This window comes from Myodes glareolus, chromosome 1 (assembly GCF_982192425.1).
Source record: "Myodes glareolus chromosome 1, mMyoGla1.1, whole genome shotgun sequence".
NCBI classification, from domain to species: domain Eukaryota; kingdom Metazoa; phylum Chordata; class Mammalia; order Rodentia; family Cricetidae; genus Myodes; species Myodes glareolus.
In genome coordinates this window covers 134,971,314-134,998,469 of record NC_142026.1, presented here as the reverse complement: position 1 = coordinate 134,998,469, position 27,156 = coordinate 134,971,314, and the positions used below count along the sequence as shown (strand labels likewise).

Genomic DNA, 27,156 nt, shown 5'->3' with positions numbered 1-27,156 from the left:
TTCTGCAGATGCAAGGGTTTTATCGTCAGTCTTATTTACACAATCTCACATTCAGAACAGAACAAAATATCTACAAAGGACCATACAGGTCTGTCTGAAAACAAACTGGTTTATACAGACAAGCCGTGAGGGCCATCTCTGGAAGCTGGGGCGGAAGTTGAGGAGGCTAACTGCACTCAGGGGCTGGATCTTCCCAGGATGAACGCAACCATGGCCCAGGTAGTGACAATGCTGCAGACTCTGTAAGACAAAGATGCAAGTCAGAGGCCTGGGCGGGGCAGGGTCTGCCTGGGGACCAGAGGCAAGTGGCACAGGCTCTGCTCGCCATTCCCTCGTTGTCCAACCAAATGTGGTTTTCTTTTGTTCTCTTTCTGAGACAGGAGCTTGAGTATCCCAGGGTGGCCTCAGGTTTTCTATGTGGTCAGAGATGACCTTGAACTCCTGGTCCTCCGCATCTCCAGTGCCAGGATGACAGGTGTGGAGCACATTTAGTTTAGGTGAGGCTGGAGAACAAACCCAGAACTAAGCACCCACTCCACCCACTGAACCACCTCCCCAACACAAATGTCCTTTCAACCATTCTCCAGGTGCCAATGGTGAACGTCTGCCTCTCAATCCCGAAAAGCAGCCTTCTCCAGAGATGTAGGTCAGAGACAGGCAGGACAAGAGGCTACCCACAAGAAGACTGTCCATGGTAACCATGGCTCCCATGGCCTTTGGTGCCTCCTAAAGCTTCAGGAACTCTAAAGCTCGTTTTCCAGTCGCTTGGGTCCCAACCTCAAAGGCGACTTAGCCCTTCTCAGGGCTGCAGCTTGCTTGGTCCCCCTTCCCATCACACAGGCTGGACCATACACAGCCATACTTGTTCCCTGATGCCCCACCCCCCATTGGCACAGGAGGCAGCAAGGCTTGGCAAATGGGAGTTGGATTGTGTCCCTCCTCCTCCCGATCCCTCAATACTTGGTTTCTCCATATCCACAGTCCTCACACGTGTAGCAGCCTCCACTGCATGGGACCCATTCCTTACCTTATCCCTTTGCTTGTTCCCCTTCGTTGGCCCCCTCTGCTCACCAGGCACCTCCATTCAAGGGCTGCTGCCCCTGCCTAACTGCTGCTCCTCAGTCCTTACTTCCCCGAATCTTACTGAGACTCCCACCACCTCCTCTGTATTTCTCTCCCCACCCCCCCAGGTCTCTCCCCACCATCTCCTCTGCACTGTATGCCCCCCAGATCTCTCCCCACCATCTCCTCTGCACCGTATGCCCCCCAGATCTCTCCCCACCATCTCCTCTGCACTGTACCTCCCCAGGTCTCTCCCCACCATCTCCTCTGCACTGTACCCCCCCAGGTCTCTCCCCATCATCTCCTCTGTACTGTATTCCCCCCCAGGTCTCTCCCCACCATCTCCTCTGCACTGTACCCCCCCAGGCCTATCCCCACCATCTCCTCTGCACTGTACCCTCACCCTAGATCTCTCCCTATCCCCACCCTTTCTCGCATTTTTAATATGCATGTCACCAATACCACATACGGTTCGCTCACTTGCTTATCACCTCCCTATTACTGCCCAACTAGCTGAATGGTCCACTTTGGCTCGCTGATAAAGCAGGGCCCAGTGGGTGGTTCTGAATGAAAAAGCTTCCCTTCACACCTGTCAACAGCTCAGAGCAGTTAGTGAGCAGGGCCAGAACCAGACAAAACGGGACCTCAGCAGACAGGTCACTCACTGTAAAAGGCAGGTGATGTTGGGGGAATGTCTCCAGTACCGGTACAGGGAGACCTGCAAGGTCGGGTGGTTCCTGTACTCCTTCAAGACACTGCGAGCACTGCCAAAAGAAGTTTGCCCAGGTCAGCAATGTGGCCATAGTCACTGAGGGAGAAGAGGGGACTTGGAGTGAGACACCTACTCCTTAAACTTATTGGTCAGGAGCAGGAACTGGCTTCGAGTGAACCGCCTGACATCGAACTTGCAGAGATTCTGGAACTCACGGTAGACCTGATACTCACTGACCCCAGGCCACCTCCTGACGGTGAGGATGAGCACAGGAGGGCGGATACTGGGATAATCTGGGCCAGAAAAGTTCTAAAAAACAAAACCAAGAGAAATTCTTCATAGTTCTTACTGAAACTTCATGCAACTGAAAATGCTAAAGAGCCTGGAAAAGGCTGTGCTTGAGGCTGGAGCAGAGAGGAGAGAAAGGAGCAAGAAACAAGTGTCACGGGGAGGGAGCCTCCTCCTCAGCTTCCGCTTCACTGTCATCAGAACCCCTCGGCACACCCCACAGGCCTGAGCAAAGCCGGGGAGCAGAATGAGACATACTCACAATTTTAGGAACCCCAGCTCGGATGAGATTCACTTGGTTCACATACGGGGCCAGCACGTCGAGGTACTGAGGGAAGGTGGACTCATCGTCGTCGGCAGGAACAGTGCTGCAGCACAGAGAACCGGGAAGCACTTAGGCAGGTCCTCAGGCATAGCCAAGGTTCTCAGTAGGGAGACAGGGAAGGGAGCTGCCTCAGGCACCTCTCTTTCCTCTCCCAGTCTGTGGGAGCTCATTCTGATGGGCTTCCCTCACACACACACACAAGCAGAGTTTGGACCAAGAGCTCCTGGTCTCTGCTGACCAGCACTGGCAGCAGACGCAGAGAGCGAGGTCCCTCTTTGGAGGAAGCTCCATTTCATGCTCTCCAAACGGCCATCCCTTGCCACCAGCTGCACCCCAAATGCAGGTCCTGGAATCAGCAGGTCCGCAGAGCTGTGAGCTTCTCTAACCTGAGAAGGGTTTTCCAGTCAAAAAGCCAAAAGCAACAAAGGGAGCGAGGCCTGGCCCCAGGCACTGAACCATGCTGCTGCAAGCACCCACTGTGCCAGCACACAGCTCTGCCACATCGGGGGGGGGGGGGAGAGGAAACCAGCTGACAGTCCCTCACATGAGCCGTAAGTCTCGCATCAATATGTCATACAACATTTGTATTTATATCTGTGGCGAAAATAGACAAAGACGGTTCCTAAATTAACAGATCAGAGTCCAAAATATGTCTAGCCCGTCCTGCAGAACAGGCCACAACTGTGATGAAACCCTTCTGTGGACACCGAGTCCCGTGGAATTAATGTGACCCACTAACAGTTCTGTCACATATCAAAGTGTCCTTGGTGCTCACATGGCAGCTCAGGGCATCAAGATGCCACCAGCGCCAGGGGCAATGCATTGGCATTCTGTTCCTCCATCCAGGCACCTCTCTCGGCCTCTGTCCTCCCTGCAGCCTGGATGATCCCGTGATGTGTCTCATCTGATCACCTTATCCCTGACCTGACTGTCACCTCCAACAGCTGTGAGAACACCTGTAGCTGACAGAAAGCTCTCCAGGAGGAATTAGGACTCCAGTCAAAGCCTGTTGTGTGAGTCTCCTGATGTATGCCCATCTCCCCATTGCCAAGACAGGGGCAGAACCCACGCAGGAGGTGGAGGCAGGAAAGGGCTCCTTAAAGCAGATGGCCTGCTTTAACACTGGCTGGCTCTGGGTGAAAAACCCACTAAAACACATTCCTTCTTGGTGTAGGAGGTTCTTCTGTCTTGTATTGCTTTCATTGCTTAATAAAAAAACTGCTTTGGGCTTGGTGATAGAGCAGAACTTAGGTAGGCGGGAAGACGGAACTGAATTCTGAGAGGAAGAGGGCAGAGTCAGAGAGACACCATGGATCCTCTGCCTGAGATGGACGCCAGTCAGAATTTTACCCAGTAAGCCACTGCCATGTGGCGATATACACAGATTAATGGAGGTGGGTTAAATTAATGTAAGAGTTAGCCAATAAGAATCTAGAGTTAATGGGTCAAGCAGTGTTTTAATTAATACAGTTTCTATGTGGTTATTTCGGGGCTAAGTTACCTGGGAGGCCAGGACAAACCAGCGGCCTCCTTCCAATACCTTCTCTTTGGTAGCCCTGTGACCCAGAGGTCCTGGTTGAGGCCTAAGGACTTGGTAACAGGATGGAGAGAAGACACTCACCCATGCACTCTCTCCAGGAGCAAGTGCGCCACCTTCAGAAGAACTAGAAGAGAAAGTCAGAGATGTAAGCGGTCTCAGGGCTTGTGGAAAAGAGCAAACTCAACCCTACACCCAGTCCAGCAAGAACCCAGCACGTATCACTGGAGCAGAACGCCCCTCTAAGGAGCACGTTACCTGACCCACAGAGGAAGGCATCATATGCAGCTTCATGGGGGCACTTGGTCTCCGCTGAAGTGGTTTTCCAAAAGAGAGGGGTCAGTGCTTAGAATGCATCATGAGAAAGCAGTCCCTCTTCCCATCCCATTCAACCTTACTAGTATCCCATGGCAACTGGGGCACACAATGTGTGCCCTTCTGCCTATAAACATTTGTCACCCTGGACCTTACCATGTAGAGATGGCAGACCGCACCCCACACATTGGGAGAAAACAGGTTCCCATGACCTGACTATTCTCTGGCTTCATATATCTGGAAGGCAGAGTTTTGTGGAGCAGAGCAAGGCAGGTCAGGGGGGAATCGTCACCCAAGCCTCTGCAGCCTGCTGCCCGGGGGACCAGAGAACCCTTAGCTCAGCCCTAGGGCACTTGGCCAACCATGCAATGGGCCAGAGCTCAGGAACATACCGTATTTTTTACACTCTCTTGCATGAATAATCTCTGGTCCAGAATTCTTAGTGGGATTCAAGTTACTAATAGGGAGAAAAAAGGGGTGGGGGAGGGAATAAAGATTAACTCACTAAACGTATCTCTTCTTGTCCCCTGCTTAAGCTATAGAGATCTGCGCTCAGCACATCCTTTTAAAAGGTGTGGATGCAGTCCTGATGGCGCACGCCTTTAATCCCAGCACTCGGGAGGCAGAGGCAGGAGGATCTCTGTGAACTTGAGGGTAGCCTGGTCTACAGAGCGAGTTCCAGGACAGCCAGGGCTGCTACACAGAGAAACCCTATCTCAACCCTCCCCCAAAAAAATTTTTTTTAAGAAAAAAAGGGCATGGATCTAAGCATGGACATATGAGGTCTGAATGAGGCCACAGAACAAGAGGAAGATAAAAGGGAAGCTAATTGGATAGTTCCAGTACGTGGAAAACATCTGGACTACAGGGAGCTAGCTGCCTGCCCTGTGGAGCTGAAGTCTCTAAGTACAGAGCTAATCATAATGTGTCCTAGAGCACAGACAGAAACCCCAGGGTCCTTCCAGATAATGGCATCAGGTCACCAGGCTGCCCGTGGGGGGCACTGGAGGATGGTCTCGAGCTGTGTGAGCCAACATGGCTGAAGGAATGGGTGGCGGCATTCGAGCTGAGGAGAGCAGGCGGCAGTGAGGAGCAGACGCGGCCCTCCTGGAAAGCATAGCTGGAGACCAAGAGTGAAGATGCTCCAAAGCACACGGAGACTCCCAAAAGCACTGAGGTCACAGTAAGGTCAAAGAGTCAAGAAGAGTGAAGGTTCAAGCCAGCCTGACCTACACAGACCACCTGAGAGCCGGTCTGGTTAACTCAGTGAAATCCTGCCTCAAAATCAAAATCTTTTAAAAAGTGTTGGGGACGTGGGCTCAGCGGTAGGGTGATGCCAAGCATGGAAAGGCCTTAGGAACAATTCCTGCACTGGAAGACTAACAGCAACAGCCTGGAAGCACCTGCGACCCTGAGAACGCAGAAATGATGCAGGGTAATACCAGCGGGCATGGCTGAGTAGGCAGACGTGGGTGGTGCCTCTCTGAGGCCCAGGGGGCAGCAGCATCCGGCACTATGGACATCTGCACTGCACCTGCTCTCACCCAGCATCTCACACCTACGGATGCTGAGCATCTCTGGGCCCTTCCTTCCTTCCCGTGAAATGGCCATGATGACTGCCCCTGCTCCACACACAGCTACCAGGGCTAGGAGGGGTCTCAACAGCGGTGATGGCAGCTAAGTTTCAACAAGCACAAGGCCTGTCCTCAGCCTCCCACGTGCATGACCCCACCTGATCTCACTGCCTCCTCCTGAGTTACAGACGTTAGGGTTTTACCTGCTCATTTCATAGATGGCAAAGCTGAGGTTTTTTCAAAGTAGGTTATGAACCAGTGAGTGTCAAATTCTGAGTTTAAATCCAAGAAGCATGGATCAGAGTGTGGGAATTAAAAAACAAAATTCTCTCCTTACACTAGTGCCCACTTAAAGGACACACAGCCTTCAGCATTGAGTCTGGAGCCCTAAAGACTTAGTAAATGCTGCAGGTCTGGAAATAGGCTTAAGGAACAAAACTGAGTATTAAGCTGAAGACGTCTTCAGATCATGCCAGGGAGGAAAACGGAGTAGGAAGCCGGCAGACGACTTTCCCAGAGCGGCCTACTTGGACGACTGCGGCTGCCGTTCAACACCAGAGCTCTTGGTTCTAACGCATGAGGCTCTAGGTTCAATCCCTGACGCTTCAAACCAACAAAAACAAAGCATGAGAAAACAGCCTGGCCAGCTGTGAACCGCAAGACCTGCAGCTGCACAAGGGGAGGAGGGGCAAAGGACTGCTGAGAACAGTGACGGAGAGAGGAGGGCACAGGAGGGACACCCTACGTGCGTTCTAGGAGATGAGGAGAGAATCAAGGGAACAAGCAGCACTCAAACCAAAACAGAGAAGTCCAGAGCGAGCATCTCCCATGGAGGAGAGAGCCCAGGCTTCAAGGCACACTGTAACACAAACCTTGACCAGCACAGGGGCTGCAGCCTGTCCCTCGTGCCTTGTGTGTACAGGGGCCCTGAGTAATTGGTAGAGAGCAAATAAGCCTTAAAGCAGTGGGCATGGGGGAAGGGAGGCTGCTCAAGGGACCAAAGACAAGGTGGGTAACTTGCCTCCAGGGAACAGTCATACTACAGCACCAGTTGTAGGTTCCTCACCAAAGGCTTCCCTCCAGGGAAGGACTTCTGACCCTTTTAGTCCTCGTATTTCCCACAAGTCCAAAACCACAGGGTTACCCATGCAAGCCAGGAAGAGGGCCAGAAGGTGAGTAGCTTGGTTTTAAGTTTGAATGGTGATGGTCAAAGAAATGAGAGGTGGTGGCCAGGGCCCCAGAAAAGGGACAGGTAGGTAGCGTCTGCGAGAAGGGAGGAGGCAAGGAGAGGGTGGTACCCCGCAGAGAGCAGCCCTGCTGGCCTTAAACAGGGAAGGTGTGGGGGGCACAGCTTAGTTGTTAAAGTGCTTGTCTAGCATGCACAAAGCGCTGGGCTCTACCCCAAACCAGGCATATGGGTATGACCCTGTAATACCAACACTGGAGAAGTAGAGACAGGAGGATCAGTTCAGGCCATTCTTGGCTACGTGGGGTTGGGGTAGGGTTCAAAGCCAGCCCGGGACACCTGAGATCCTGTCTTAAAAGAAATAAGAAAAATGACTGTGTTTTCTGGTGACAGGGGAGACAACGGTAAAATGACAGCACTTGTAAAATGTTCACAAAGCCAGGCAGCAGGCTGTGAGACCTTGGCCTCTGACTTCTGACCTTCTTTCTCAGAAGTGGGGCCAAGAATGCTGTCTGAGGCAGGACAAAGGCATGAGGAGCCGGACAGGACAGGAAGTCCAAGCAGCTGGGTCACAGGAAGCTGTACCACCAAATCGTCCAAGGAAAAGCATGCAAGTACATGCAAACACATCAAAACCAGGGGGCTTGGAGTGAGTTAAAACCAGAAAAAGGTCTCAGGGGTCCCTTGTGGCCTGGGCAGTTGCGGCCACAGGCTTGTTCCAGAAGCATCTTCCTCACCTGCTCAGCACGTCATACACTTCTGAGAGGTTGGAGACTCGTGGGAAACGCAGTTCCTGCAATCATGAAGAAGAGAGCACTGTGCTTGGGGTCAACATCTGCTATAGGCCTCACAGAGGGTCACTACCTGGACCCGGAAAATCCTGGCCTCACAGAGGGTCACTACCTGGACCCGGAAAATCCCGGCCTCACAGAGGGTCACTACCTGGACCCGGAAAATCCTGGCCTCACAGGGGGTCACTACCTGGACCTGGTGAATCATGGCCTCCCCTCATGACCTAACCGCCCTTCTTCCTTCATTGCAGGCCAGGAGATGTTCCCATAAGCCTGGCTAGGATGGCCTGTCACCCAGAGAACTCAGGTTTCTGTCTAGGGACGTATGAGAGCACAGGAACCTGAGGCACTGGACTGGGTCCAGGCCATATGTGCAGAATATCTAGCATTCTAGGATCAGAAGGCCTTGGGCAAAGTCAGATTACTAAGTCTCAAGATCAAAGATGAAACGGGTGAGGATCAAATACTAATGGCCTCTCTGGGGAAAACTGCTCTGAAGCCCCTCTGACTTCTGCTGCCCTCCTCTGACAGCCACCTTAAGCCATTATCCCAGGACTTTGGAATGAATACTGGTGGAGTCCCCATGTTCTGTTATTGTTTAATTCCTAAAAGTATTTAAAGTAATTCAATGCCTCCCTTTTTCACAAGTAGTGCGTGACCTGGGCTACAGGACAGTCACATGGGAAGCTTTCATCTCTCACCTGGTACCACTCTAGACCACATATGAAGTGGGGTCAATTTGCCGCCTCCCTTGTAATTCTAGCTCTGTCAGAGAACCCAGGACCTCGGTGCTTCCTCCAGACTTTACAAGGGGCCCCTCACAGATTTATAAAACATGCATCGAGCTCTAAAATAAGCTGTTTGGGCCACGCATGATGGCATACACCTTTGATCCCAGTACATGGAAGATTGAGGCAGGAGGGCTGTCATGAATTCAGAGTTGGTCGGGGTAACTGTCTTAAAAAGAAAACAAACCCCCCACAAAATTGTTGCTCTGTTGTCCAACAAAAAGGACACCACAAATACAACACAACCGGGGCCTGGAAAGGGTAAAAATCCAGAGAAAGGTGTCACCTGCACAGACTCAACAGCCCCGACTCCAAAGCAATCTGCTTCATACCTTCCAGATGTCCTTTGTCACATTCTTGGTGTCAATGAGAACCGGGAACAGGCTGTGGATGTTCTGCTTAAACTGGTCGTAGCTTTCTGAGGGGGAAGGTCCAGATGGGGACACATGAATTTGTGGGTTCACGGACACAACACAGACCCACTCTCTAGCCCAGCTCACCACCAGCACTGACTACAAAAACAGGGAGAACGAGACAAGAATTGGAAATATCCCTAATCCTCATCTAGAATTTTGAAGCCCCAGCTACACCACTATCGCCATTTTCTATGGGAAAGGTCACAAGGCTTTCCAAACTCAAGGTCCTACCTACGCCATCATCAGCTAACACCGTCCAAGACAAAATCAACCAAACACCTTATAATTAAGCAAAGAGCCCTGGTAGGAGAAGGGCTCTCAGTGGACTCTTACTAGGCCATACTCTGTGCAGTTACACCGCATACCATGAATGAAGTTCAGGATGAACAGCATCACCACACACACACTTCCCAGACAAGAAGCCAGGTCTCTTCTCACTGCGCTCCCTTCTCCTCCCCAGCAGTGACTTCTGTAGCACCTCGCCAAAACCACAGGCCCCGGGCTACAGGACCCCACCAGCTGCAGCCACTTCTCCATTTGCCTCACTTCCCCTCTTCCACTGATAACTTTTTTTCTGTTTGCATTTTATTAATTTGCCCTTAAATTCTCTAATATGCTCAAACCCAGCTGTTCTGTCCAGTCACGTTTTGCAGATGTCCCTCCTAGAGCTGTCCACCTCTTTTCTTTAGTGTGTACCACGCCTGTGTGCATTAGCTTCAGCCCGCCATCATGCTGAGGTCTCTTCTGCCAGCTCATCTCCCAGCTAACCAGAGAAGGTAAAGGACCAGCTGAAGGTTACACACAACACCAGGGATGACACTACCCACTGTACTACACTGCCATTTGTCCATCAAGAGAATCAAGCATGAGAAAGAAGCACAGCCACCAGACAGGAGTCCAGGGAGTCAATGAAATGACATCCGCAAGGTTTATAACGGCAAGAGGGGGAAAAGCCAGCCTTAGGATCTAACACCTAGTCTACACAAGTGTGTCAGACTCAGAACAAGGGGAAAAGCCAAAGTATTGAATGACGAACCGTGGGTTCTCTGCTTCACATACTTCTAATTTCGCCTAAGGTCGCATTATGAGCCTGGGCAGCTTCAGGCACAGGAAGAGTGGATGTAATCAGATTGACCCTCCTTGAGACGTCTCTTGGTCTCTGACCAGAAGATGGCACAGACACAGACCTGAGGTTGGGAGAGTACAGCTTTGCCCCTACCTGGAAGAGGTCGGAAGAACTTCTCATGGAGATGCAGAAGGTCCATCATCATGTTGTGTCCTACCAAGGGCTACTTGGAGCAAAGCAACAGGGGAGAGGAAGGAAATTCTAAGCATCAGGGCTGACGCTTGATCTGAAATCAGGTTTCTGGGTTTGTTTCTTTAGGTAAAGACCGTAGCTCTAGATATCTGATAACCCAGTATCACTCCTCTCAACTCCCACTGAAGGTAAAGGGACTGCTGAGACAGAAGGGTGGAAGACAACAGGAAGCGGGGAGGAGGAGGGAGGGAAGAAGAGAGGCAGGGGAGAAAGGGAGAGAGGTGGAAGAGGGAGGAAAAGGAAGTGGGGAGAGATGGAGGGGGAGATGGGTGAACGGTAGAGGCTTGAGTCAGGGTACACACTGGGACCCTGTGAGGCAGACACAATTTTAGGTGTTAAGATGCCCGTGTGCTGCAGGGACAAAGGTGCAGCGGCATCTCACACACACAGCCTTTCCTCAGACTAAGCCACCATGGGACGTCAAGGCTGGGTCCAGAAAGCTAGCTAGAAAAAACAAAGTCAGCAGAAAATTTTATCAGTCTCTCTAGGTTATATGGGTGTCTGGGCTGCGTGTATGTCTGTACATCGTGCATGCCTGGTGATCACAGAGACCAGAGAGGGGTCAGATCCACTGGAACTGTAGAGGCCCTGTGGGTGCCGGGAATCAACCCTGGGTCCTCTGCAATAGCAACAAGTGCTCTTAGCCACTGAGTCATCTCCCCATACCCAAGAAACACTTATTTAAAAAAGAAAATAGAGGGGCTGGAGAGATGGCTCAGAGGTTAACAGCATTGTCTGCTCTTCCAAAGGTCCTGAGTTCAATTCCCAGCAACCACATGATGGCTCACAACCATCTGTAATGGGGTCTGGTGCCCTCTTCTGGCTTGCAGGCATATACACAGACAGAATATTGTATACATAATAAATAAATAAATAAATAAATAAATAAATAAATAAATAAATAAAAAGAAAATAGACATCTTTAATCTCTTCTTGTCCTTCCGAATAAGGTTAGGTGAAAAACACAATTTTATTGGCAGAGAAATCTTCAAAACCCACCACCATTTAATACAGAAGATGATGGGGAAAAAAACAAAAATAAGAAAAAAAATGCTTCCTACCTTCTGGGCTTTCACCAGCATCTGAAAAAAGACAGAAAAGCCTCTTGCAGAGAGAAGAATCTGCTCCTTCCAACAGCTGATTTGGTCGCAAGAGTCGTGCTCAAGGTACCAGCGATGTGGCTGACTGACTTTCTTCACAACCACCTGCAGCAAAGAGGAGAGCGAGTGTGTAAGGGTGCAGCTGGAAAACACGGAATGGAGGGACACGTGACAGAAGCCGTGCAGAGGCCAGATTTGACTGAACAGGAGAGGGGTGAGGGAGCCACCAAGAAGGCACACCCAGGTAAGGACTCACCCCCTCATCCTTCAGCACTGTCCAGATGTTGGGGAGGGCCTGCCTCAGCACCAATTGGACCTCAAAGGCTTGGAACCCTGCAGCGAGGAAGCACAAGGCACACACAGATCCTGGAACACCATTGGACCTTCCCACCCCATGGGAGAAAAGAATAGAAGCCAAGACCCTGGGACTGGTGGATTGCATCGGAAGCCTGCTTTTAGGACACCTGAGCTTGTATCTGGTGGATTGCACCGGAAGCCAGCTTTCAGGACTCCTGAGCCTGTGACTAGTGGACTGCACCCGAAGCCGGCTTCCAGAACATCTGAGCCTGTGACCGGTGGGCTGCACCTGAGGCCTGCTTCCAGGGAGTCTTGAGCCACATGCATGCGTGCCTGCTGTGATGGTCTAGGACAAAGTCCTCAAAGGAGTGGGTCTCAGGGATGCTCTTCAGTTGGGGACACTCACATGGTTGTTTCTGTAGTTTGCAGCTGTTGTTATTAAGCCTGTTAGAGACTAGTACCAGTTACGACTCACAAAAAGCACTTCAGGAGCAAAAGAGTTAAAATTAACACTTATGAAAAACAAAATATTTAGTAAATTGAATGTGGTAGTGTATCCCTTTGCTTCTAGCACTCTGGAGAGGCAACCAAATCTTTAAGTTTGAGGTCAGCCTGGTTTACATAAAAAGTTCCAGGTCAGTCAAGGCTACACAGTGAGATCTGTCTAAGGAAATAGAATAAAATAGAGGGTCTGGAGAGTTGGCTCAGTGATTAAGAGCACTTATTGCTCTTGCAGAAAACCTGGGTTCTGTTCCCAGCACTCACATGGTGGCTTACAACCGTCCAAAACTCCAATTCTGACCCCTAAGGCATGCACATGGTACATACACATACATGAAGGCAAAACATTTGTATACATAAAATAAATTTTAAAAAAATATTTTATATAGGGGTTGGAGAGATGGCTCAGTAGTTAAGAGTACTTGCTGCTTCCAGAGAACCCGGGCTCAATTCCCAGCACCCACATGGCAGCTCACAATTGTTTGTAATTCCAAGATCTGACACCCTCATACAGACATACCTACAGGCAAAACACCAATTCACATAAAATAAAAATAAATAAATAGAAAAAAATATTATAAATAATAAATATAGGGAAAAAGAGACATTGTTTTACATATTGCAAATTTCTAACAACTGAGGGGCATCATATCCACTTCTGCATTTGGTTTATTGTGCTACATTGTGGTTCTTAAACACTAGAAAATGAACAAACAAACAAACAAAAAAACAGGCCAAAACAGATAATGAAGGTAGAAAAGAGAAAGTGGCCAGCCTCAAGTGACTCTGGGGGTTGGGAAGCTCTTTGAGTTTTTTTTTGGAGAGGGAGGTTTTGCTTGTTTCGAGACACCATATAGACCAGGCCAACCTGGAACTTGCTATGTATGACCAAGCTGGTCTGGAGCTTATAGAGCTCTGCCTGCCTCTGCCTCCTGAGTGCTGGGGTTACAGCTGTGTGCTCTAGACGGCTGGCTGCATATGGTCTCTGTATGCTATGCCAGTTCCTTAGGTACTGGCTGTCACTAAGGAACTTTGTCACTGGGGGATGCAGGACCCACTGGCTGCCCTGTGCCTTGCTGTCGGGACATCACAAGCCCATTCCGAGGAGGACGCTGGTTTGCAGTTCCGTCTTCCAGATGCTCACAGTTTGCTACACCGATACCAAGAGAAGACACGAGTACACACAGCCGCTGACCTCATCAGCAAGGTCTCTGCCGAGAGGCCGTCAAGCTTATGACTATGGATCCAACTTTTTGTTTTGTGTTTGTTTTTGGGACAGCTTCATGTAGCCCAGGCTGGCTTCAAACTCACTATGCAGATGAAGATAATTTTGAACTTGTACCATGTACAGGCGGGTTTTGCCCTCATCGCTACAGCACCAGGACAAATGGCACAAAAACATGAACATGTCACAGCTGAGCGACACTTGGAAAATGGATTTGATCTCACAGACTCCATGGCCAAGGGCCCATGGCCCATGCTCTGAGCACTGCTGCCCTAGGTCATGGATTATAAGTGAGTAAAGCAGGATGAAAATGATTGGCTCATGGATGATTCTCTACCCTTGACACCCAATGCAGGTTAGAAAGCTTCTGAGACTTGGGAATTCAGGTCAGGACTTTAACCCCAAGACATTAGCAAATGTCTCAAACTCTGTCATAAGGCATCTGAGATCAGAACTTATAGGAAAGAGAGAATGTGCTCCCCACCGTCTGATGCACTGCCATGACACCCCTGTGTTCCCAGGTGGGGAGGAATAGCCTCCTGCCTACCAGCAATGCCGGGCAGAGTCATCTGGTCACCTTCCTCAGCCAGATTCAGCCACTGAGTCACCTTGTTAATCACCACCTTAATTTGGTCTTTATCCAGAGAGCTGAAAATGAAAGAGGAAAGCAGAAAGGTTGGCAGAGATCATACCAGACTCCTTATACTAGGACTAACGTGTCTGGAACCTCTGTTTTTTTTTTTTAAATATTTATTTATTATGTATATAGTGTTCTGTCAATATGTATGCCTGCTGGTCAGGAGAGGGTGCCAAATCTTATTACAGATGGTTTTGAGTGACCATATGGTTGCTGGGAATTGAACTCAGGACCTCTGGAAGAGCAAGCAGTGCTCTTAACCACTGAGCCATCTCTCTAGCCCTGGAACCTCTGTTTTTAATGCTGTGACCTCACAGTGAGAATTAGCAGCAACAATGACGACGGTCATTTGTTCTCCATGTCCCCTCATCCCAGAAGAAGGCAAGCTCTTATCTCTGCTCTCCAGAGGTCCACAGGAATTCAAGACGGCCTTGATGGGGTGGAAGAACTGCAAGGAGCCCTACAGTGAACACTACTGTCAGGATGTCTGCCCATCTGTGCTCCCAGAGAATCTGTAACCACCTGGCTGGAAACACAGGAAAAGACAAGAACATGGACCAACCCTCTGCTCCTATGTCAGAAATCTAAGCGCTATCTCCAACACTTGAAAGTAAAAGGTTAAAAATTCAAATCGGGGACTGGAGAGATAGCTCAGTGTTTAAGAGCACTGGCTGCTTTTCTAGAGGATCCAGGCTCAATTTCCAACAACCACATGGTGGCTCACAATCTTTTTTAACTCTAGTTCCAGGGTATTAGAGCCTATTCTGGGCTCCCTTGGTCCCAGGCACACACTGGTGCCAACATACACGCAGGCAAAACACCCACACAAATAAAATGAAAATTTTTTAAAAATTCAAATTGTTTTCCCTCTATTTTTATTCTTGAACTTTGAGGATCATTTCATTAGAGTTTGAAAGGGAAAACAACAGGGGAGGCAAGCTCTAACTCCAGGCAGCTGTGAGAGCAGCAAGACAAAGCGGGCAGAGCCCAGCCGGGCCTTTAGAGTTAGGGTTCAAGAAAATCAAGCAGATTCGGTAATGGAGGTCAGCAAGTAGCTCAGGGGAGGGGCAAGGCTTTAGAGAAACAGTGGGAAAGTCCAGAAGGTCAGGGCAAGCATGCTGAGAATCCTGGCAGGTACCCAGAGAAAAAATAGAAAGTCATCCCCCTACTTTGAGTCTGAACTCAGAAAAATGGGCAAGCTGAGCAGGGAAGTTCTATTAAGTGACTTCTTGTCATTTCTTTCAAATAAAATCTACATTTTTAATATGAACATCAATACCAAATTTTAAAAAAAAAGTTAAGGAGGGGGCTGGAGAGATGGCTCAGAGGTTAAGAGCATTGCCTGCTCTTCCAAAGGTCCTGAGTTCAATTCCCAGCAACCACATGGTGGCTCACAACCATCTGAAATGATGTCTGGTGCCCTCTTCTGGCCTGCAGAATACTGTATACATAATAAATAAATTAAATAAATAAATATTTTTTTAAAAAAAGTTAAGGAAAAAAAACATCAAAATATCAAAATTACCGAGACCCTATGAAAACCAAATTTCAGAATCAAAGCTATTTTTCTTTCTGATGAGGAAGAAAAAAAATCTCAATCCCCCAGATCTTACATAGTTCAAAGCTGGCAACTAAGGGGTAGCCATTGCTGACTGGGACCCAAGTTACCACCTCTCACTATGAACTTTAGTGTAAACACGATGCCAGTCTGGGCCTGTCAAAGGAAAAAAAAAGCAACCTTGCCCAGGCCACAGAGACGAGCCCCGTGTTGAGCAGGGTCAGGCAATCTAGGGCCCACACAGATACTCTGGAGTCTTAGCGCTCTCTGTGTCTCCAACAGTCACCTTGTGAATCCTCCACTCACACCACAGATCCAACTCCATTCTCTTTGAGCACCAAACAGAAAGGAGAAAAGAAGTTCACTCTTTTCTTTTTAGATATGAGGATCATGCTGTGTAGCTCAGGCTGGCCTAGACACATAATCATCCTCCCTCATTCTCCGGAGGGCTAGAAGGCTAGGATTGCCAGTGTGTGCCACCGTCTTTGGATCCTGTCTGTGAGGTGTATGTGCTGGCCGTGGGAGAGGGAGCAACCTGTCCTTTCTCAAGTGTTCTCTAGCACTTTGTGAGACAGAGTTTCTTGAATCTCACCGGCTAGGCTGCACAACCAGTAAGCCCAAGGAATTCACCTCCCTCTGCCTCCCCAGTGCTGGGATTACAAGCATATTTAAAAATTTGGGTTTTAAGGATCAAACTGGGGCCGTTCACGGCAAGTGTTTTACCAATTGAGCTTTACCTCCCAAGCCATAGTTTTTTCATTTCAAGATAAAATAGCGTTCACATGGGAGTGGAAAGGAGGCGATGGGAGAAGTGTTTTGACCTCTCAGGAAAGTATAGGCGGCCAAAGTCATCCCAGCTGAGCGTGGATGGATGGGCCAGTGTCTCCACCTGCAGAGGAGGCCAGACACACAGTAATGCAGAAACCAAAGGCACTTGGGAATGTGGACCCTACCTCCGGACTCTCCAGTTCCCTCTCAGGATACTATGCTTAATTTTCTTCTCCTGCTCTTCATTCATGTACGGGATGCCATTTTTGAGGAACTGAAGACAGGAACAGAACAAGATGACCAATGAGGGCTGTCTGAGGGCCAGGCAGCAAAGCAAGGGGGACACCTTGGCTTTGTGCAGACAAGGGAGAAGAGACAGGGAACATTCAGAGGACCCCTCCCCAGTCACAGCCCCCTCCTCCTCCAGGTTCATACCTTGTTATAGTCGAAGCCATATTGATTCAAAAACTGAACACTAGACGCCTGGAAAGAGAACTCTGAGTCCAAGATCCCAAACGTTGTAGGAAAGAGGAAGAAGTTGCAGGAGTGGGCTACATACCTATAGAGCAGAGACAATGGTGAGAAGCCTCAAACTAGTACAGACAGACAGACAGACAAACCAGCTGGGCTCATGCACCGGGCCCTGGGCTGAGCTAGATTTTCATTCTGAATGTTTTCTGAAGGCTGAACGTATTTTAGGTGCTCTGTCTAGGGGCCAGAGAAAATAGGCAATGACACCGTCCTTGGGGAGCAAAGTCTAAAGCAGAAATAGGCCCATAACCCACCCAAAGGCTCCCCATATTCAGCCAGGGCAGCAGGGCAGTAACCCCCCAACACACACGGGTCAGCCTCCTGAAGGAGCTTCCAGGCAAGGGTATCCCAAAAGGTACAGCATTCCTTTGACTGCTGGTGCCTGAGAGCATCTAGGCAGCTCAGCGTCTCTCTGGATGCTAGCACACTTTGCTACCTCCCCGAAGACGGCACGAGGGCCACTGATGGAAATGAGAGCCAGGACAGTTAGACACAGGACAGGAGAGGGAGGCCCCACAGACAAGGTGCTCCTGCCAATCTTCAGAGCACAGCACGTACACAAGAGCCAGAAGTCAGAACAGAGTGTTGAGGACAAAGATTCAGATGCCCAAGGCCAAGCTGTCAAACACAGACGGGATAGTGGTGTGTGTTATTGTCGTTATACATACTTGTTTGACTCTCCTTCGATGCTGGAAAACACAGACAACCCTAGAACAACAGAAGTCATGAGTACCAAAGCAGAGTCACCAGACGGCAACCAACGACCAAACATCCCCGCCCATGCTTTGCCCCCACAGACGTGGAGGGGGCGGCAGAATGGGGGTGCATCCTTACTGAAAACCAGACTTGCAGCATGAGATCGGCCACACCACAGCTTGTGTTGAAATCACCATAATGTGGCGATGGCCAGTTTTCCACACACAGAAGTATTAGATCAGCATGTTCGTAGCTTTAAATGAGCCAAGAGTCAGGCTTCATGGCACACACCTGTACTCAGGAGGTGGAGGAGGATTACAAATTGAAGAGTTTGGCTACATTCCTTCTGCAGAGGCTAGGGTAGGAAGGTTTTTGTTAAGTTTGAGGCGATCTGGGGTTTCAGTGTGAGATTCTGTCTCAGAGGAGATGGCTCAGTGGGCAAAGGCACTTACACGTAAGCCTGACGCCCCAAGGTTAATTCCTGGAACGGAGGCAAAGGTGGAAGGACAACCTCCACCAAATTATCTTCTCATCTCCACACGTGTCCCACACTCAAAAATAATGAATAAACCTAAAAATTTAAAAACTCAAAACCAACAACAAAAAAGACAGATTAGACTACTTTGAAAATCCCTGTATTACTAATAAGCCACTCAAAGGGGGAAATTTCCAGAGTAATGGAGAACAAAAAACTCAAGAGCAATTTCTTGTTCTTTTTTAATATGTAAAAAATTTTTTAAAAAGCAGCAAAGCCCAAGAATAGAATGGAAAGCAGGTGTGCACACACAGAAATGTTTATCTCCGGAAAATGCAGGGGGTCCGTAAAACCCTCTTTCTTATAATGTTTTTGTGTTTGTATAAAATGTTTTTATACTTCATTTTACTGAGAGTCAGGATCCCTATTACAAAGGCAGGCCTTGTAAAAGAAATCACATGACCTACAAAACCTTAGGAATGATCTAGTCCTTCACATAAAGCTTATAACCCCAGTATTAGAAAATGTAAATCAGAATAAAATTAAGAGTATTTTTTAAGACTATCGGGCTGGGTTAAATTTCAGACTCATACTCCCCGGGGTTTTTGTATGGGAATGTACACTTGCTGTTGCTGGGGTGAGTCGCTGAAAACACTGTGGTTGATTGGCAGTATTTATCAACACTTTAATGCACACATTCTAATTCTGCAGTCTCACTGACAGAGCTATCCCTGATGTACTAAAGTGTAACAGTGTGTAAATATGAAGACTATCAATAACAAAAATCCATTTAATTGTACACAAATGGCTACTAAGTATACCTTATTTAGGACACTAAGTCCTAACTTGTAGTTTGTAATACTACAGAACTGTGAAAAGACCAAGTCCGTATGGTAACACATACATCCAAACTCCAGAAAATGGAGAAATAAAACAAAAATCCCAAATGTAAACTATGTGTACAATCCCATTCCTGTAGGTTTTCTTTTAAAAATCACATGTGGCTAGGGAGATGTCTCAGTGGTGACAGGGGATCTGTTCCCAGCACCCACCAGGTGACTCACAGCCATCAGTAATTCCAGTTATAGGGATCTGACATCCTCCTCTGACCTGTGTGGGCACTGCATGCAAGCGGTGCATCAGTACACATAGGCAAAACACTAAAGACATAAAATAAACCTAAAAAAATTTAAATCGCATATACTCTCTGACACCTACTTTTGCTCAAATGATGGAATAGGTTTAACAGTGATTGTCCCTGACAGTGGTCTGTTTAGGACCACGAAATAATGCTGGTAAATTCCTGGTTGTACAAAAACCACCACCTTTCACACTGTAGGTGCTGCAAGTGGTATACACACACATCAAAACAAACAAACAAAAACAAACCTGAAAACAGGACAAGCACACAAAATGATACACAATGTCTTTGAAAATAGTCAAAGAGCAACGGGAAACCCAGACATAAAAAAAAAACAAAAACCCTTCCTGAACGATCCATAATGAAGAGCTGAGCATCAGACTCACCAATCTGGCAGATTGTAAATTGCTGAACACTCTGCCGGGTCTTCACATACCACTCCGACGGCAAGTCAAAAAGACTGTGAACAAAGAGGCATCTCATTGCACAGGCAAGGGCATCAGAGGCAGGCTCAGCTACTCTCAATCAGGGACCCATTGTCCTTGGTACAATTAGAGAGCATCTGCCAGCATTCGGTCAACAAAAGCCGCATCTCTCAACAGGTGGAAGCAACCCATCACACCAAAATACCCAACACACACCAAAAGAAAAAAGAAAAAAAAAGCCAACAGGAACCTGCTGGGAAAACAGTGCTGGTATGAAGGGTCTAATTAAGGAGGCACAGGTGAGGCTCACTCTGTGGGCTGTTAGACAGCCGTACCTGATCTGCTGGGGCCGGGACAAGTTTGAACGCAGACCTGTGAACTCTATGTCGAGACCTAGGGTAGAGCAAAACAAACAGGTCCTCAGGCCCAGAGCAAGCCACCAGCTTTCACACCTGTAAATGCTCCAGGCGGTACATGAATGTACACACACACACACAGCAAGCACCACCTTTCACACTGGGGCCTAGGGTATGATTCCAAACAGGGCTGACTGGACAACAGTCACAGAAGCCGCGGGTTTGATTGCTTCAGGCCCCCTGTAGGAGTGGTAAAACTTCCTCTCCTTCCTAGGGATGATGCTCTGAGTTCCTCTGGCCTGGAGACCCATCCAGTACTGAATTATACCCACCAGTCCCCAGGCTCTCCGAGGCAGGCGACTCTGATGACAGGGCCTGCTAGCCCAGGTACCTTACCCACGAAGTCCGCACCCGCGACAAGCTCCTGCAGGAGTGGGAGGCTCTGTTCAAACTCATCAGCACCCACGTCCATAGCCGCTAGTTCCGGGGCGCGCCGGATGCGGCCGCGTGCTGCCCACGCGTTTCCGCTGCGCAGGGCCTTTAAGTTCTTGCACGTGGCCCGCTTCGGTCGGAACCTGGTTGGTGCGAATTTGCATGGGATACCCATGGCCTTGGTCTTAACTTTCAGGGAAAGTGGAAGCTGTTACAATCAAGAACTACCAGCTGTGCTGAAGGCATCCTTGGTATCGGCGATCAGCTAGTGTGGTCTTCATCCTGTAGAAATGCCCGCTTATGGTACCCCAGTGACCAGTCTCCACGCTCACTAGTCTACAGTCTGGTATGCCCTCTCAGTTATAGACTTACAGTCTCCTACAGACCCGAGCTTCCAAGTGAGGTGCTTCAACCCATATTTAACAGGAGGAAAGAAAAAATATATATTCGTGCTGGCATTATCATTACTTTGCCTTCACTTGGGTATTTATTGAGCAAAGAGGATTCCTATGCTGAATGCCTCAGAATCAAGACTTTTTTTTTTCTTTTAAAAAAAAAGGTACGCTGGCTGGTGGTGGCGCACGCCTTTAATCCCAGCACTCAGGAGGCAGAGGCAGGCAAATCTCCGAGTTTGAGGCCAGCCTGGCCTACAAGAGCTAGTTCCAGGGCAGGCGCCAAAGATACAGAAAAACCCTGTCTGGAAAAACCAAACAAACAAAATGTACATGCTTGCCATTTTTCTAAAATAATGATTTCTCAAAAGTAATATATTTCAGCCCCAAGTAAAGCTATTGAGGTACTCAGTATTTGGAAACTGCACCAAAATCCATGTTCACATGTGTTTTTCACATTTTATCAACTTTCTGAGAGCTGCCATGATCTCTCCAAGCCCCAACCTAACTTGCATGACGTTCTTAATACATAACTTTTTGTGTATGTTTCTCAGGCAGGCATGTGCACGTGTGCAGTACCTATAGAGGCCAGAAGTGGGCACTAAGTTTCCTAGAACTGTAGTACCAGCTGTGAGTAACTACTCTGGTCTTGAGAGTCTGTTCCTAGAGAACCTAGTCCCTCTCTAAGAGCAACTGCTCCCACCACACTGAGACGCCTCTCCAGTCCCTTGTACGACTATTTATAAAGCCTTTTCTAGCTGGGCAGTGGTGGTGCACACCTTTAATCTCTTTGAGTTCGAGGCCAGCCTGGTCTACAGAGCAAGTTCCAGGACAGGCTCCAAAGCTACAGAGAAACCCTATCTCAAAAAAACAAAAATAAACAAATAAATAAAATAAAGCCTTTTCTACAGCCAGACCTGAATTCTCAATGAACAGTCATCACCTATCATTTCCACCTCCCATTGGCTGCTCCTCACACTCACTTCTAAGATTCTCCTGAAATCACTAGGGAGTGAGTCTAGGGAAGTCTAGAAAGCATTTGCAGAATATTGCCATAGCATTTCTGAGTTTACAATTACACTGACATTAAAAACAAAACACCAGTCACCATCCTGGGCAGCAAGCAATCCTCACTCCCTGATGACTGGCCAGGAGCCATCCATAACAGACAGTGCCTTACAGAAACTTCACATTTCTTTCGTAGCCACAAGATGCTAAGAGAGTAAGACAGCAAAGGTTTGTAGTTTGTTATAAACATTTTAATTTGTCCTTCAGATGGTTATAACCGGTGACTGCTTTTCTTAAGTATCTCTCATGTCCACAAAAAGGGACAAGTTTGCCCTTCATTGAAACAACAAAACCACACACACACACACAGAAGTGGGAACAGGTACATTTTAAATAATTCTCCACTGTTACGTTATCGCTATGAAGCTTCAGTCTGATTCTCCTTCCAAAAGCCTGCCTTTCTGTCTTTGTTTAGGAGCAGGTTCTTCCTTCTGGTGGTTGGAGGAACTGATGGTTTTGTGTTTACACTTTAATGCAGTTGGTGCTTCTGTTTCATTCATAGATCCTCCGAGGCTCCCGAAGCACCACACCACCCTCTGTCATGGCACTCTGTAGACGTTTTATCTGGTTTGAAGAGCAAAGGAAAACAGCCTTCAGAAAACCTGAAAAATGTTTGCTTTCCAACAGACAAACAATTTTATCTTGTTGACTGTCTGACCTGCATTGGTTTTTCTGAGTGTTTTTTTTTAAAAGATTTATTTATTTATTATGTACACATTGTTCAGCCTCCACGTATGCCTGCAGGCCAGAAAAGGGCACCAGATCTCATTATAGATAGTTGTGAGCCACCATGTGGTTGCTGGGAATTGAACTCAAGACCTCTGGAAGAGCAGTCAGTGCTCTTAACCTCTGAGCCATCTCTCCAGCCCACTCTGAGTGATCTTAAGAACATAAGAAAAAGGAAATGGAGAGCTATCAGTGATCAGCATCTTCAACTACACGGACAAGTTGCCAGTCTGACAACTAGTGCAGTGCTAACATCCTACACTTCAGGGGCTCCCATATCCTGCATCTGAAACTTACAATACTGACTGACCTCAGTTTATGCAGAGAATGGGAGCACTAGCTCCTGTGGACTTGCAAAAATCAAGTCACAGGATGTGGCTATCACAGTACCCAGCCACAGGCCTAACACATGGCATATCTTCATAAAATATAAGCATATCTAATACCAAGAACTAACAAAATGCCCTCTATCAACCTGTATGTTGCTAGAGGCTGCACATGCTAGGCAGTACTCGCAGAGCTGCAGGCCCAGTTCTGTATCGTGTGTGTGAGACTGTGTATTCACGCACACATGCGTGCACACACTACGGATTAAATACAAGGTGTCCAGCATGCTAGGTAAGAGCAGCCACTGACTTATAGCACTAGTCCCCACTTTTCCTTTCAAAATTCTGAGACAGGGTCTTAGTAAGTTATTCAAGACTTGAAATTGATAATCTTCTGCCTCAACCCCTCGATAGCTGGAATTATTGACCTGTGTCACCAATAACCAACTTACCACCTTTTTTTGAGTCAGGGTCTCACTATATCCCTGACTAGATAGGATTTGCTTTGTAGGCCTGCCCTGAACTCAAGAGCTCCATCTGCCTCTGCTTCTACCACACCAGAACAAATTTTTATTTTATTTTATTATTATTTTTGGTTTTTCTAGACAGGTTTCTCTGTGTGGTTGTGGCTATGCTGGAATTCACTCTGTAGACCAGGTTGGTCTCAAACTCAGAGATCCACCTGCCTTTGCCTCCTGAGTGCTGGGATTAAAGGTGAGCACCACCACCAACCCCCCAAATTTTTTTTTTTTAATCTTTATTTTATGTTCATTGGTGTGAAGGTGTCAGATCCCCTGGAACTGGATTTTCAGACAGTTGTGAGCTGCCATGTGGGTGCTGGGAATTGAACCCGGGTCCTCTGGAAGAGCAGTCAGTGCTCTTAACTGCTGAGCCATTTCTCCAGCCCCCCCAAATTTTTATCTTTATGTAAATATATAGAAATGAAAATACCGAGTCTGAGGATGCCTCCCAAGGAGTTGGTTGGTAAACCATGAAGTTGATTCCGGCTTCTAAGCATCGCTGTGCCAACACTCGTCCTATACTCTCACAAGCCACCACATTTCTGGTACTATACAGGTGTTTTTTAATAGCCCATTCCCGAGTGGATGCTGAAACCACCACCTGGCCGTTCTGATGCTCAACCACTGCCTCTATGTGATGCTGAGTCCTTATAACTCGCAACCTAAGAGGGATGAAAAGAGAATAAACCAAAAAGTTAAATTACTTCATGGAAATAAATGCCTAAGTTTCTCAAGAATTTGGTGACTAGGCTATTAAAACAGCTCAGTGGCTAAAGACACTTCCTGCTAAGGCTCACCACCCGAATTCAGTCCCCAGGCCTTACAAGCCGCAATGTGACGTAGGTGTCTATGGCACACACAAAGACCTGTGTGCATGTACACACCCACAGCAAACTGAAAAGAGAAAATTCCCACGCTGACAAATACCGAGGAAGCGAGCACATGCCACCTACACCCTGTCACACGGTGGTGATCATCCAATGCTCTGGCTCTGCGGTCACATACGAACATGTCTGAATCTTAGCTCGTCCTATCTACCTTCCTTTCAACTCCTCAGTCCCTGCCAAGTGGAGAAAAGTACTACACACCTGCTTCAAAATGGAGTGTACATAATTAAATGAAAAAAAAATCATAAATTCAAAGCAACTAGCATAGTTCCTGGAAAATACAATATTTTCAATACACAGCCATTTGGGGGCTGGGGAGTACAGTCCAGAGGCAGAGCACATGCTTTGTGTGCTGAAGGTCCTGGTCTAACACTCATAGTTGTCCCAAAATAAAATTTAACATTTACTTTTATGTGCATGAGTGTTTTGCCCACATGTATGTCTATTGAACCTGGGTCCTCTGCAAGCTTAGTAAGTGCTTTTAACCAATGAGCTATTGCTCCAACCTCCACAAACAAAATTTTAAGAAAAAGAATCTTTTTAAAGCAAGTATCTCATTTCTATTAAGTCTTTTAGCTGGCCTTCCTTTTATTCCCCACCTTAAAAATTAAGGTCCAACTCGGGAGGCAGAGGCAGGCGGATCTCTGTGAGTTTGATGCCAGCCTGGTCTACAAGAGCTAGTTCCAGGACAGGCTACAAAGCTACAGAGAAACCCTGTCTCAAAAAAAATCAAAACCCAAACTTTATTCTATATTATTTACCCCATCTACAAGGTTATAACCTAATTCTACTTACTACTCTTTTTCATCTTTTTTTTTGTTTTGTTTTGGAGACAAGTTTCTCTGTGTAACACTCCTATGTCCTGGAAGTTACTTTTGTAGACCACGCTGGCCTAGATCCACCCGCCTCTGCTTCCCAAACGCTGGAATTAAAGGCATGCGCCCCCACGGCCCAGCTCACACTGACTACTCTATTTCCATCACATTTCACTCAGCCCTTTATTTACTGAACTCCAGGTACACAGACCTAAGGGTCCCTCAGAGGCACTAACCAATCCCAGCCCAGGAGCCTCCCCTACCAGACTGTCCTTCGTGGCAGATGATTATCGTCCTGTTCTTTAGAGCTCAGCTTTTTTGCTTTTCCGAGACAGGGTTTCTCTATAGCTTTGGAGCCTGTCCTGGAACTAGCTCTTGTACAGCTGGCTGGCCTCGAACTCACAGAGACCCGAGTGCTAGGACTAAGGCTTGCGCCACCACTGCCCACTAGATCTCAATATTTGACATGTCACGTCTTCAGAGTGGTCAGTACACAGTGTCTTATTCTCGAGTTATCGTTTCGCTTTCTTCACGACAACTATTGGTTGTTTGCTCCATGGTCGCTCTCTACTCTCACGTCATCTTCCTGACTCAATCAACCTCGGGTGTCTCTGGCAGGGTCGGTCAAGGCATTGATGAAAATGACATGTAAGGTGCTATGCACAGCCGACTTTAATTACCTGTGCCAGAACTCACGACTGGGCCACACTGTAGCCCAGCCCCGCTCTTTCCTGGCTACCCCTAAGAGCTCCAGATTCCGAGGGTTCCGGTTGGTGAACTCCGGGGCCACAGCTTCGTTTTCCTTAGTCGCCACATCGTGCTGAATCGCTGGTGTGGAAATGGTCGCGAGGGATGCCAGCCCACACTCTAGGAAATGAAAACGACCACATGAATCTTTAAAATGACGAACACGGGCACGAGGGGCATGCTCTAACCATTCCAATCGCGAGGCCCAGAAGCGGGGAGAAAGGGCCATTTGACCACAGACCCATAACGTTCTAACGCCACCCCGGTGTGGCTGTGCATTCACTTTCCCACGCGGAACCTCGGGTGCCAAATCGGATTTGCAAATTCGCGTGTCCTGTGCACAGGGCACAGCCAAGTCAGCGGGGCGAGATTAGTTACCCAGGTTCCTGCAAACAGACAGGCATTTCCAGAACCGCGGCTGAAGTGCCATCGCTGACGGGACGGAGGCAAAGCCTCCCGGTGCCCTGCCTCCCTTCGCTCACGGTCGTCCGAGAGGAGGACTGGCCGGAGCCATCTTAACTGAGGGAAAAGCTACCGATGTCAGCAGGCCCTCGGGGCCTCCAGGACCCGGAACTAACACGACCCCTCGTTCTGAGTGGTCGGGAGAGCGATCAGTCTCTGCGATCCAATCGCCGCTGACGTCGGGGTGTTGGGCGGGACACGCTCCCGGAAGCCATTCCTGAGTCACGCGTGGGTCCAGGCTGTTGTTTTAGGGGTCTGGTCCGCAGAGCTACAGGCCACTGGGGCGCACACGCTCCGGAGCTCTGGGAGAGCGGGGTGCACGGCTTTCTCAAAGAGCGGAAGCGCCTTGTCCGCTCTGGCCAGACCGGATCGAGTCTCAGCCGATTCGCCGAACGCTCCCCGACACCTAAAGATGGGGCGGAGCTCTGACGAGACGCGCTCGGCCGCCCCCGGGAAGGGGGCTTCGCCCCCCCCCACCACACCCCAACTCAGCCCTACCAACTTTTCTAGAAAGTCCTAGAATGTACAAACGCGCACGCGCAAGCCGAACAAGCGCGCCACAGTGCTCCTTCCGTCCCTGACTTCGGTCCCCCACTTTCGCGCCTTTCTTTTCCAGCCTCTAATTGGACGAAAATTGTAGGTGCCCCGCCCTCCACTTCCAGCGTTTTCCGTTTCTCTCCTTTGCCCCCCGCCGCCATATACTCCTTTTTCCCAGCGTGCCCCGCGGTTAGCGGAGCGGGCGGGGCGTGTTACCCAGC

At 48.5% G+C, this 27,156-nt stretch overlaps 2 protein-coding genes across 3 annotated transcripts; both read right to left on the bottom strand.

Moving 5' to 3' along the window:
* Pnldc1 (PARN like ribonuclease domain containing exonuclease 1) lies at nt 1-21,953 on the bottom strand. Its single transcript, XM_048420702.3, has 19 exons — nt 20,419-21,953; nt 20,002-20,059; nt 19,628-19,701; nt 17,598-17,637; nt 16,834-16,957; nt 16,584-16,672; nt 13,983-14,083; nt 11,669-11,745; nt 11,374-11,517; nt 10,214-10,283; nt 8,911-8,996; nt 7,737-7,792; nt 4,632-4,696; nt 4,183-4,236; nt 4,009-4,051; nt 2,325-2,430; nt 1,908-2,083; nt 1,728-1,826; nt 1-240 (listed from the first exon to the last, which is right to left on the bottom strand). The coding sequence occupies exons 1-19, from the start codon at nt 20,627-20,629 to the stop codon at nt 177-179; spliced, it is 1,737 nt and encodes a 578-aa protein (XP_048276659.3). The 5' UTR covers nt 20,630-21,953; the 3' UTR covers nt 1-176.
* A 130-nt stretch (nt 21,954-22,083) lies between these two features.
* Mrpl18 (mitochondrial ribosomal protein L18) lies at nt 22,084-26,967 on the bottom strand. Of its 2 annotated transcripts, none has more exons than XM_048420691.3 (4): nt 26,315-26,967; nt 25,870-26,056; nt 24,067-24,149; nt 22,084-22,478 (listed from the first exon to the last, which is right to left on the bottom strand). In XM_048420691.3, the coding sequence occupies exons 1-4, from the start codon at nt 26,364-26,366 to the stop codon at nt 22,411-22,413; spliced, it is 390 nt and encodes a 129-aa protein (XP_048276648.1). In that variant the 5' UTR covers nt 26,367-26,967; the 3' UTR covers nt 22,084-22,410. The 2 variants fall into 2 exon arrangements, with proteins under 2 accessions (XP_048276648.1, XP_048276643.1); XM_048420686.3 differs by having other exon boundaries at nt 23,918-24,149; nt 26,315-26,799.
* Nucleotides 26,968-27,156: the final 189 nt, after the last annotated feature.

Excerpts from the sequence above, each read along its gene's own strand:
- Pnldc1 (XM_048420702.3), bottom strand. The coding sequence starts at position 20,629 with ATGGGTATCCCATGCAAATTCGCACCAACCAGGTTCCGACCGAAGCGG. Across the intron at positions 11,746-13,982 it reads GACTCTGCCCGGCATTGCTG|GGTTCCAAGCCTTTGAGGTC; the intron begins GTAGGCAGGAGG and ends TCCTCGCTGCAG. Across the intron at positions 4,052-4,182 it reads TGCCTTCCTCTGTGGGTCAG|TTCTTCTGAAGGTGGCGCAC; the intron begins GTAACGTGCTCC and ends TTTCTCTTCTAG.
- Mrpl18 (XM_048420686.3), bottom strand. The coding sequence starts at position 26,366 with ATGGCACTTCAGCCGCGGTTCTGGAAATGCCTGTCTGTTTGCAGGAAC. Across the intron at positions 26,057-26,314 it reads GTCTGTTTGCAGGAACCTGG|AGTGTGGGCTGGCATCCCTC; the intron begins GTAACTAATCTC and ends TTCATTTCCTAG. Across the intron at positions 22,479-23,917 it reads GGGAGGCATCCTCAGACTCG|ATAAAACGTCTACAGAGTGC; the intron begins GTATTTTCATTT and ends TCTTCAAACCAG.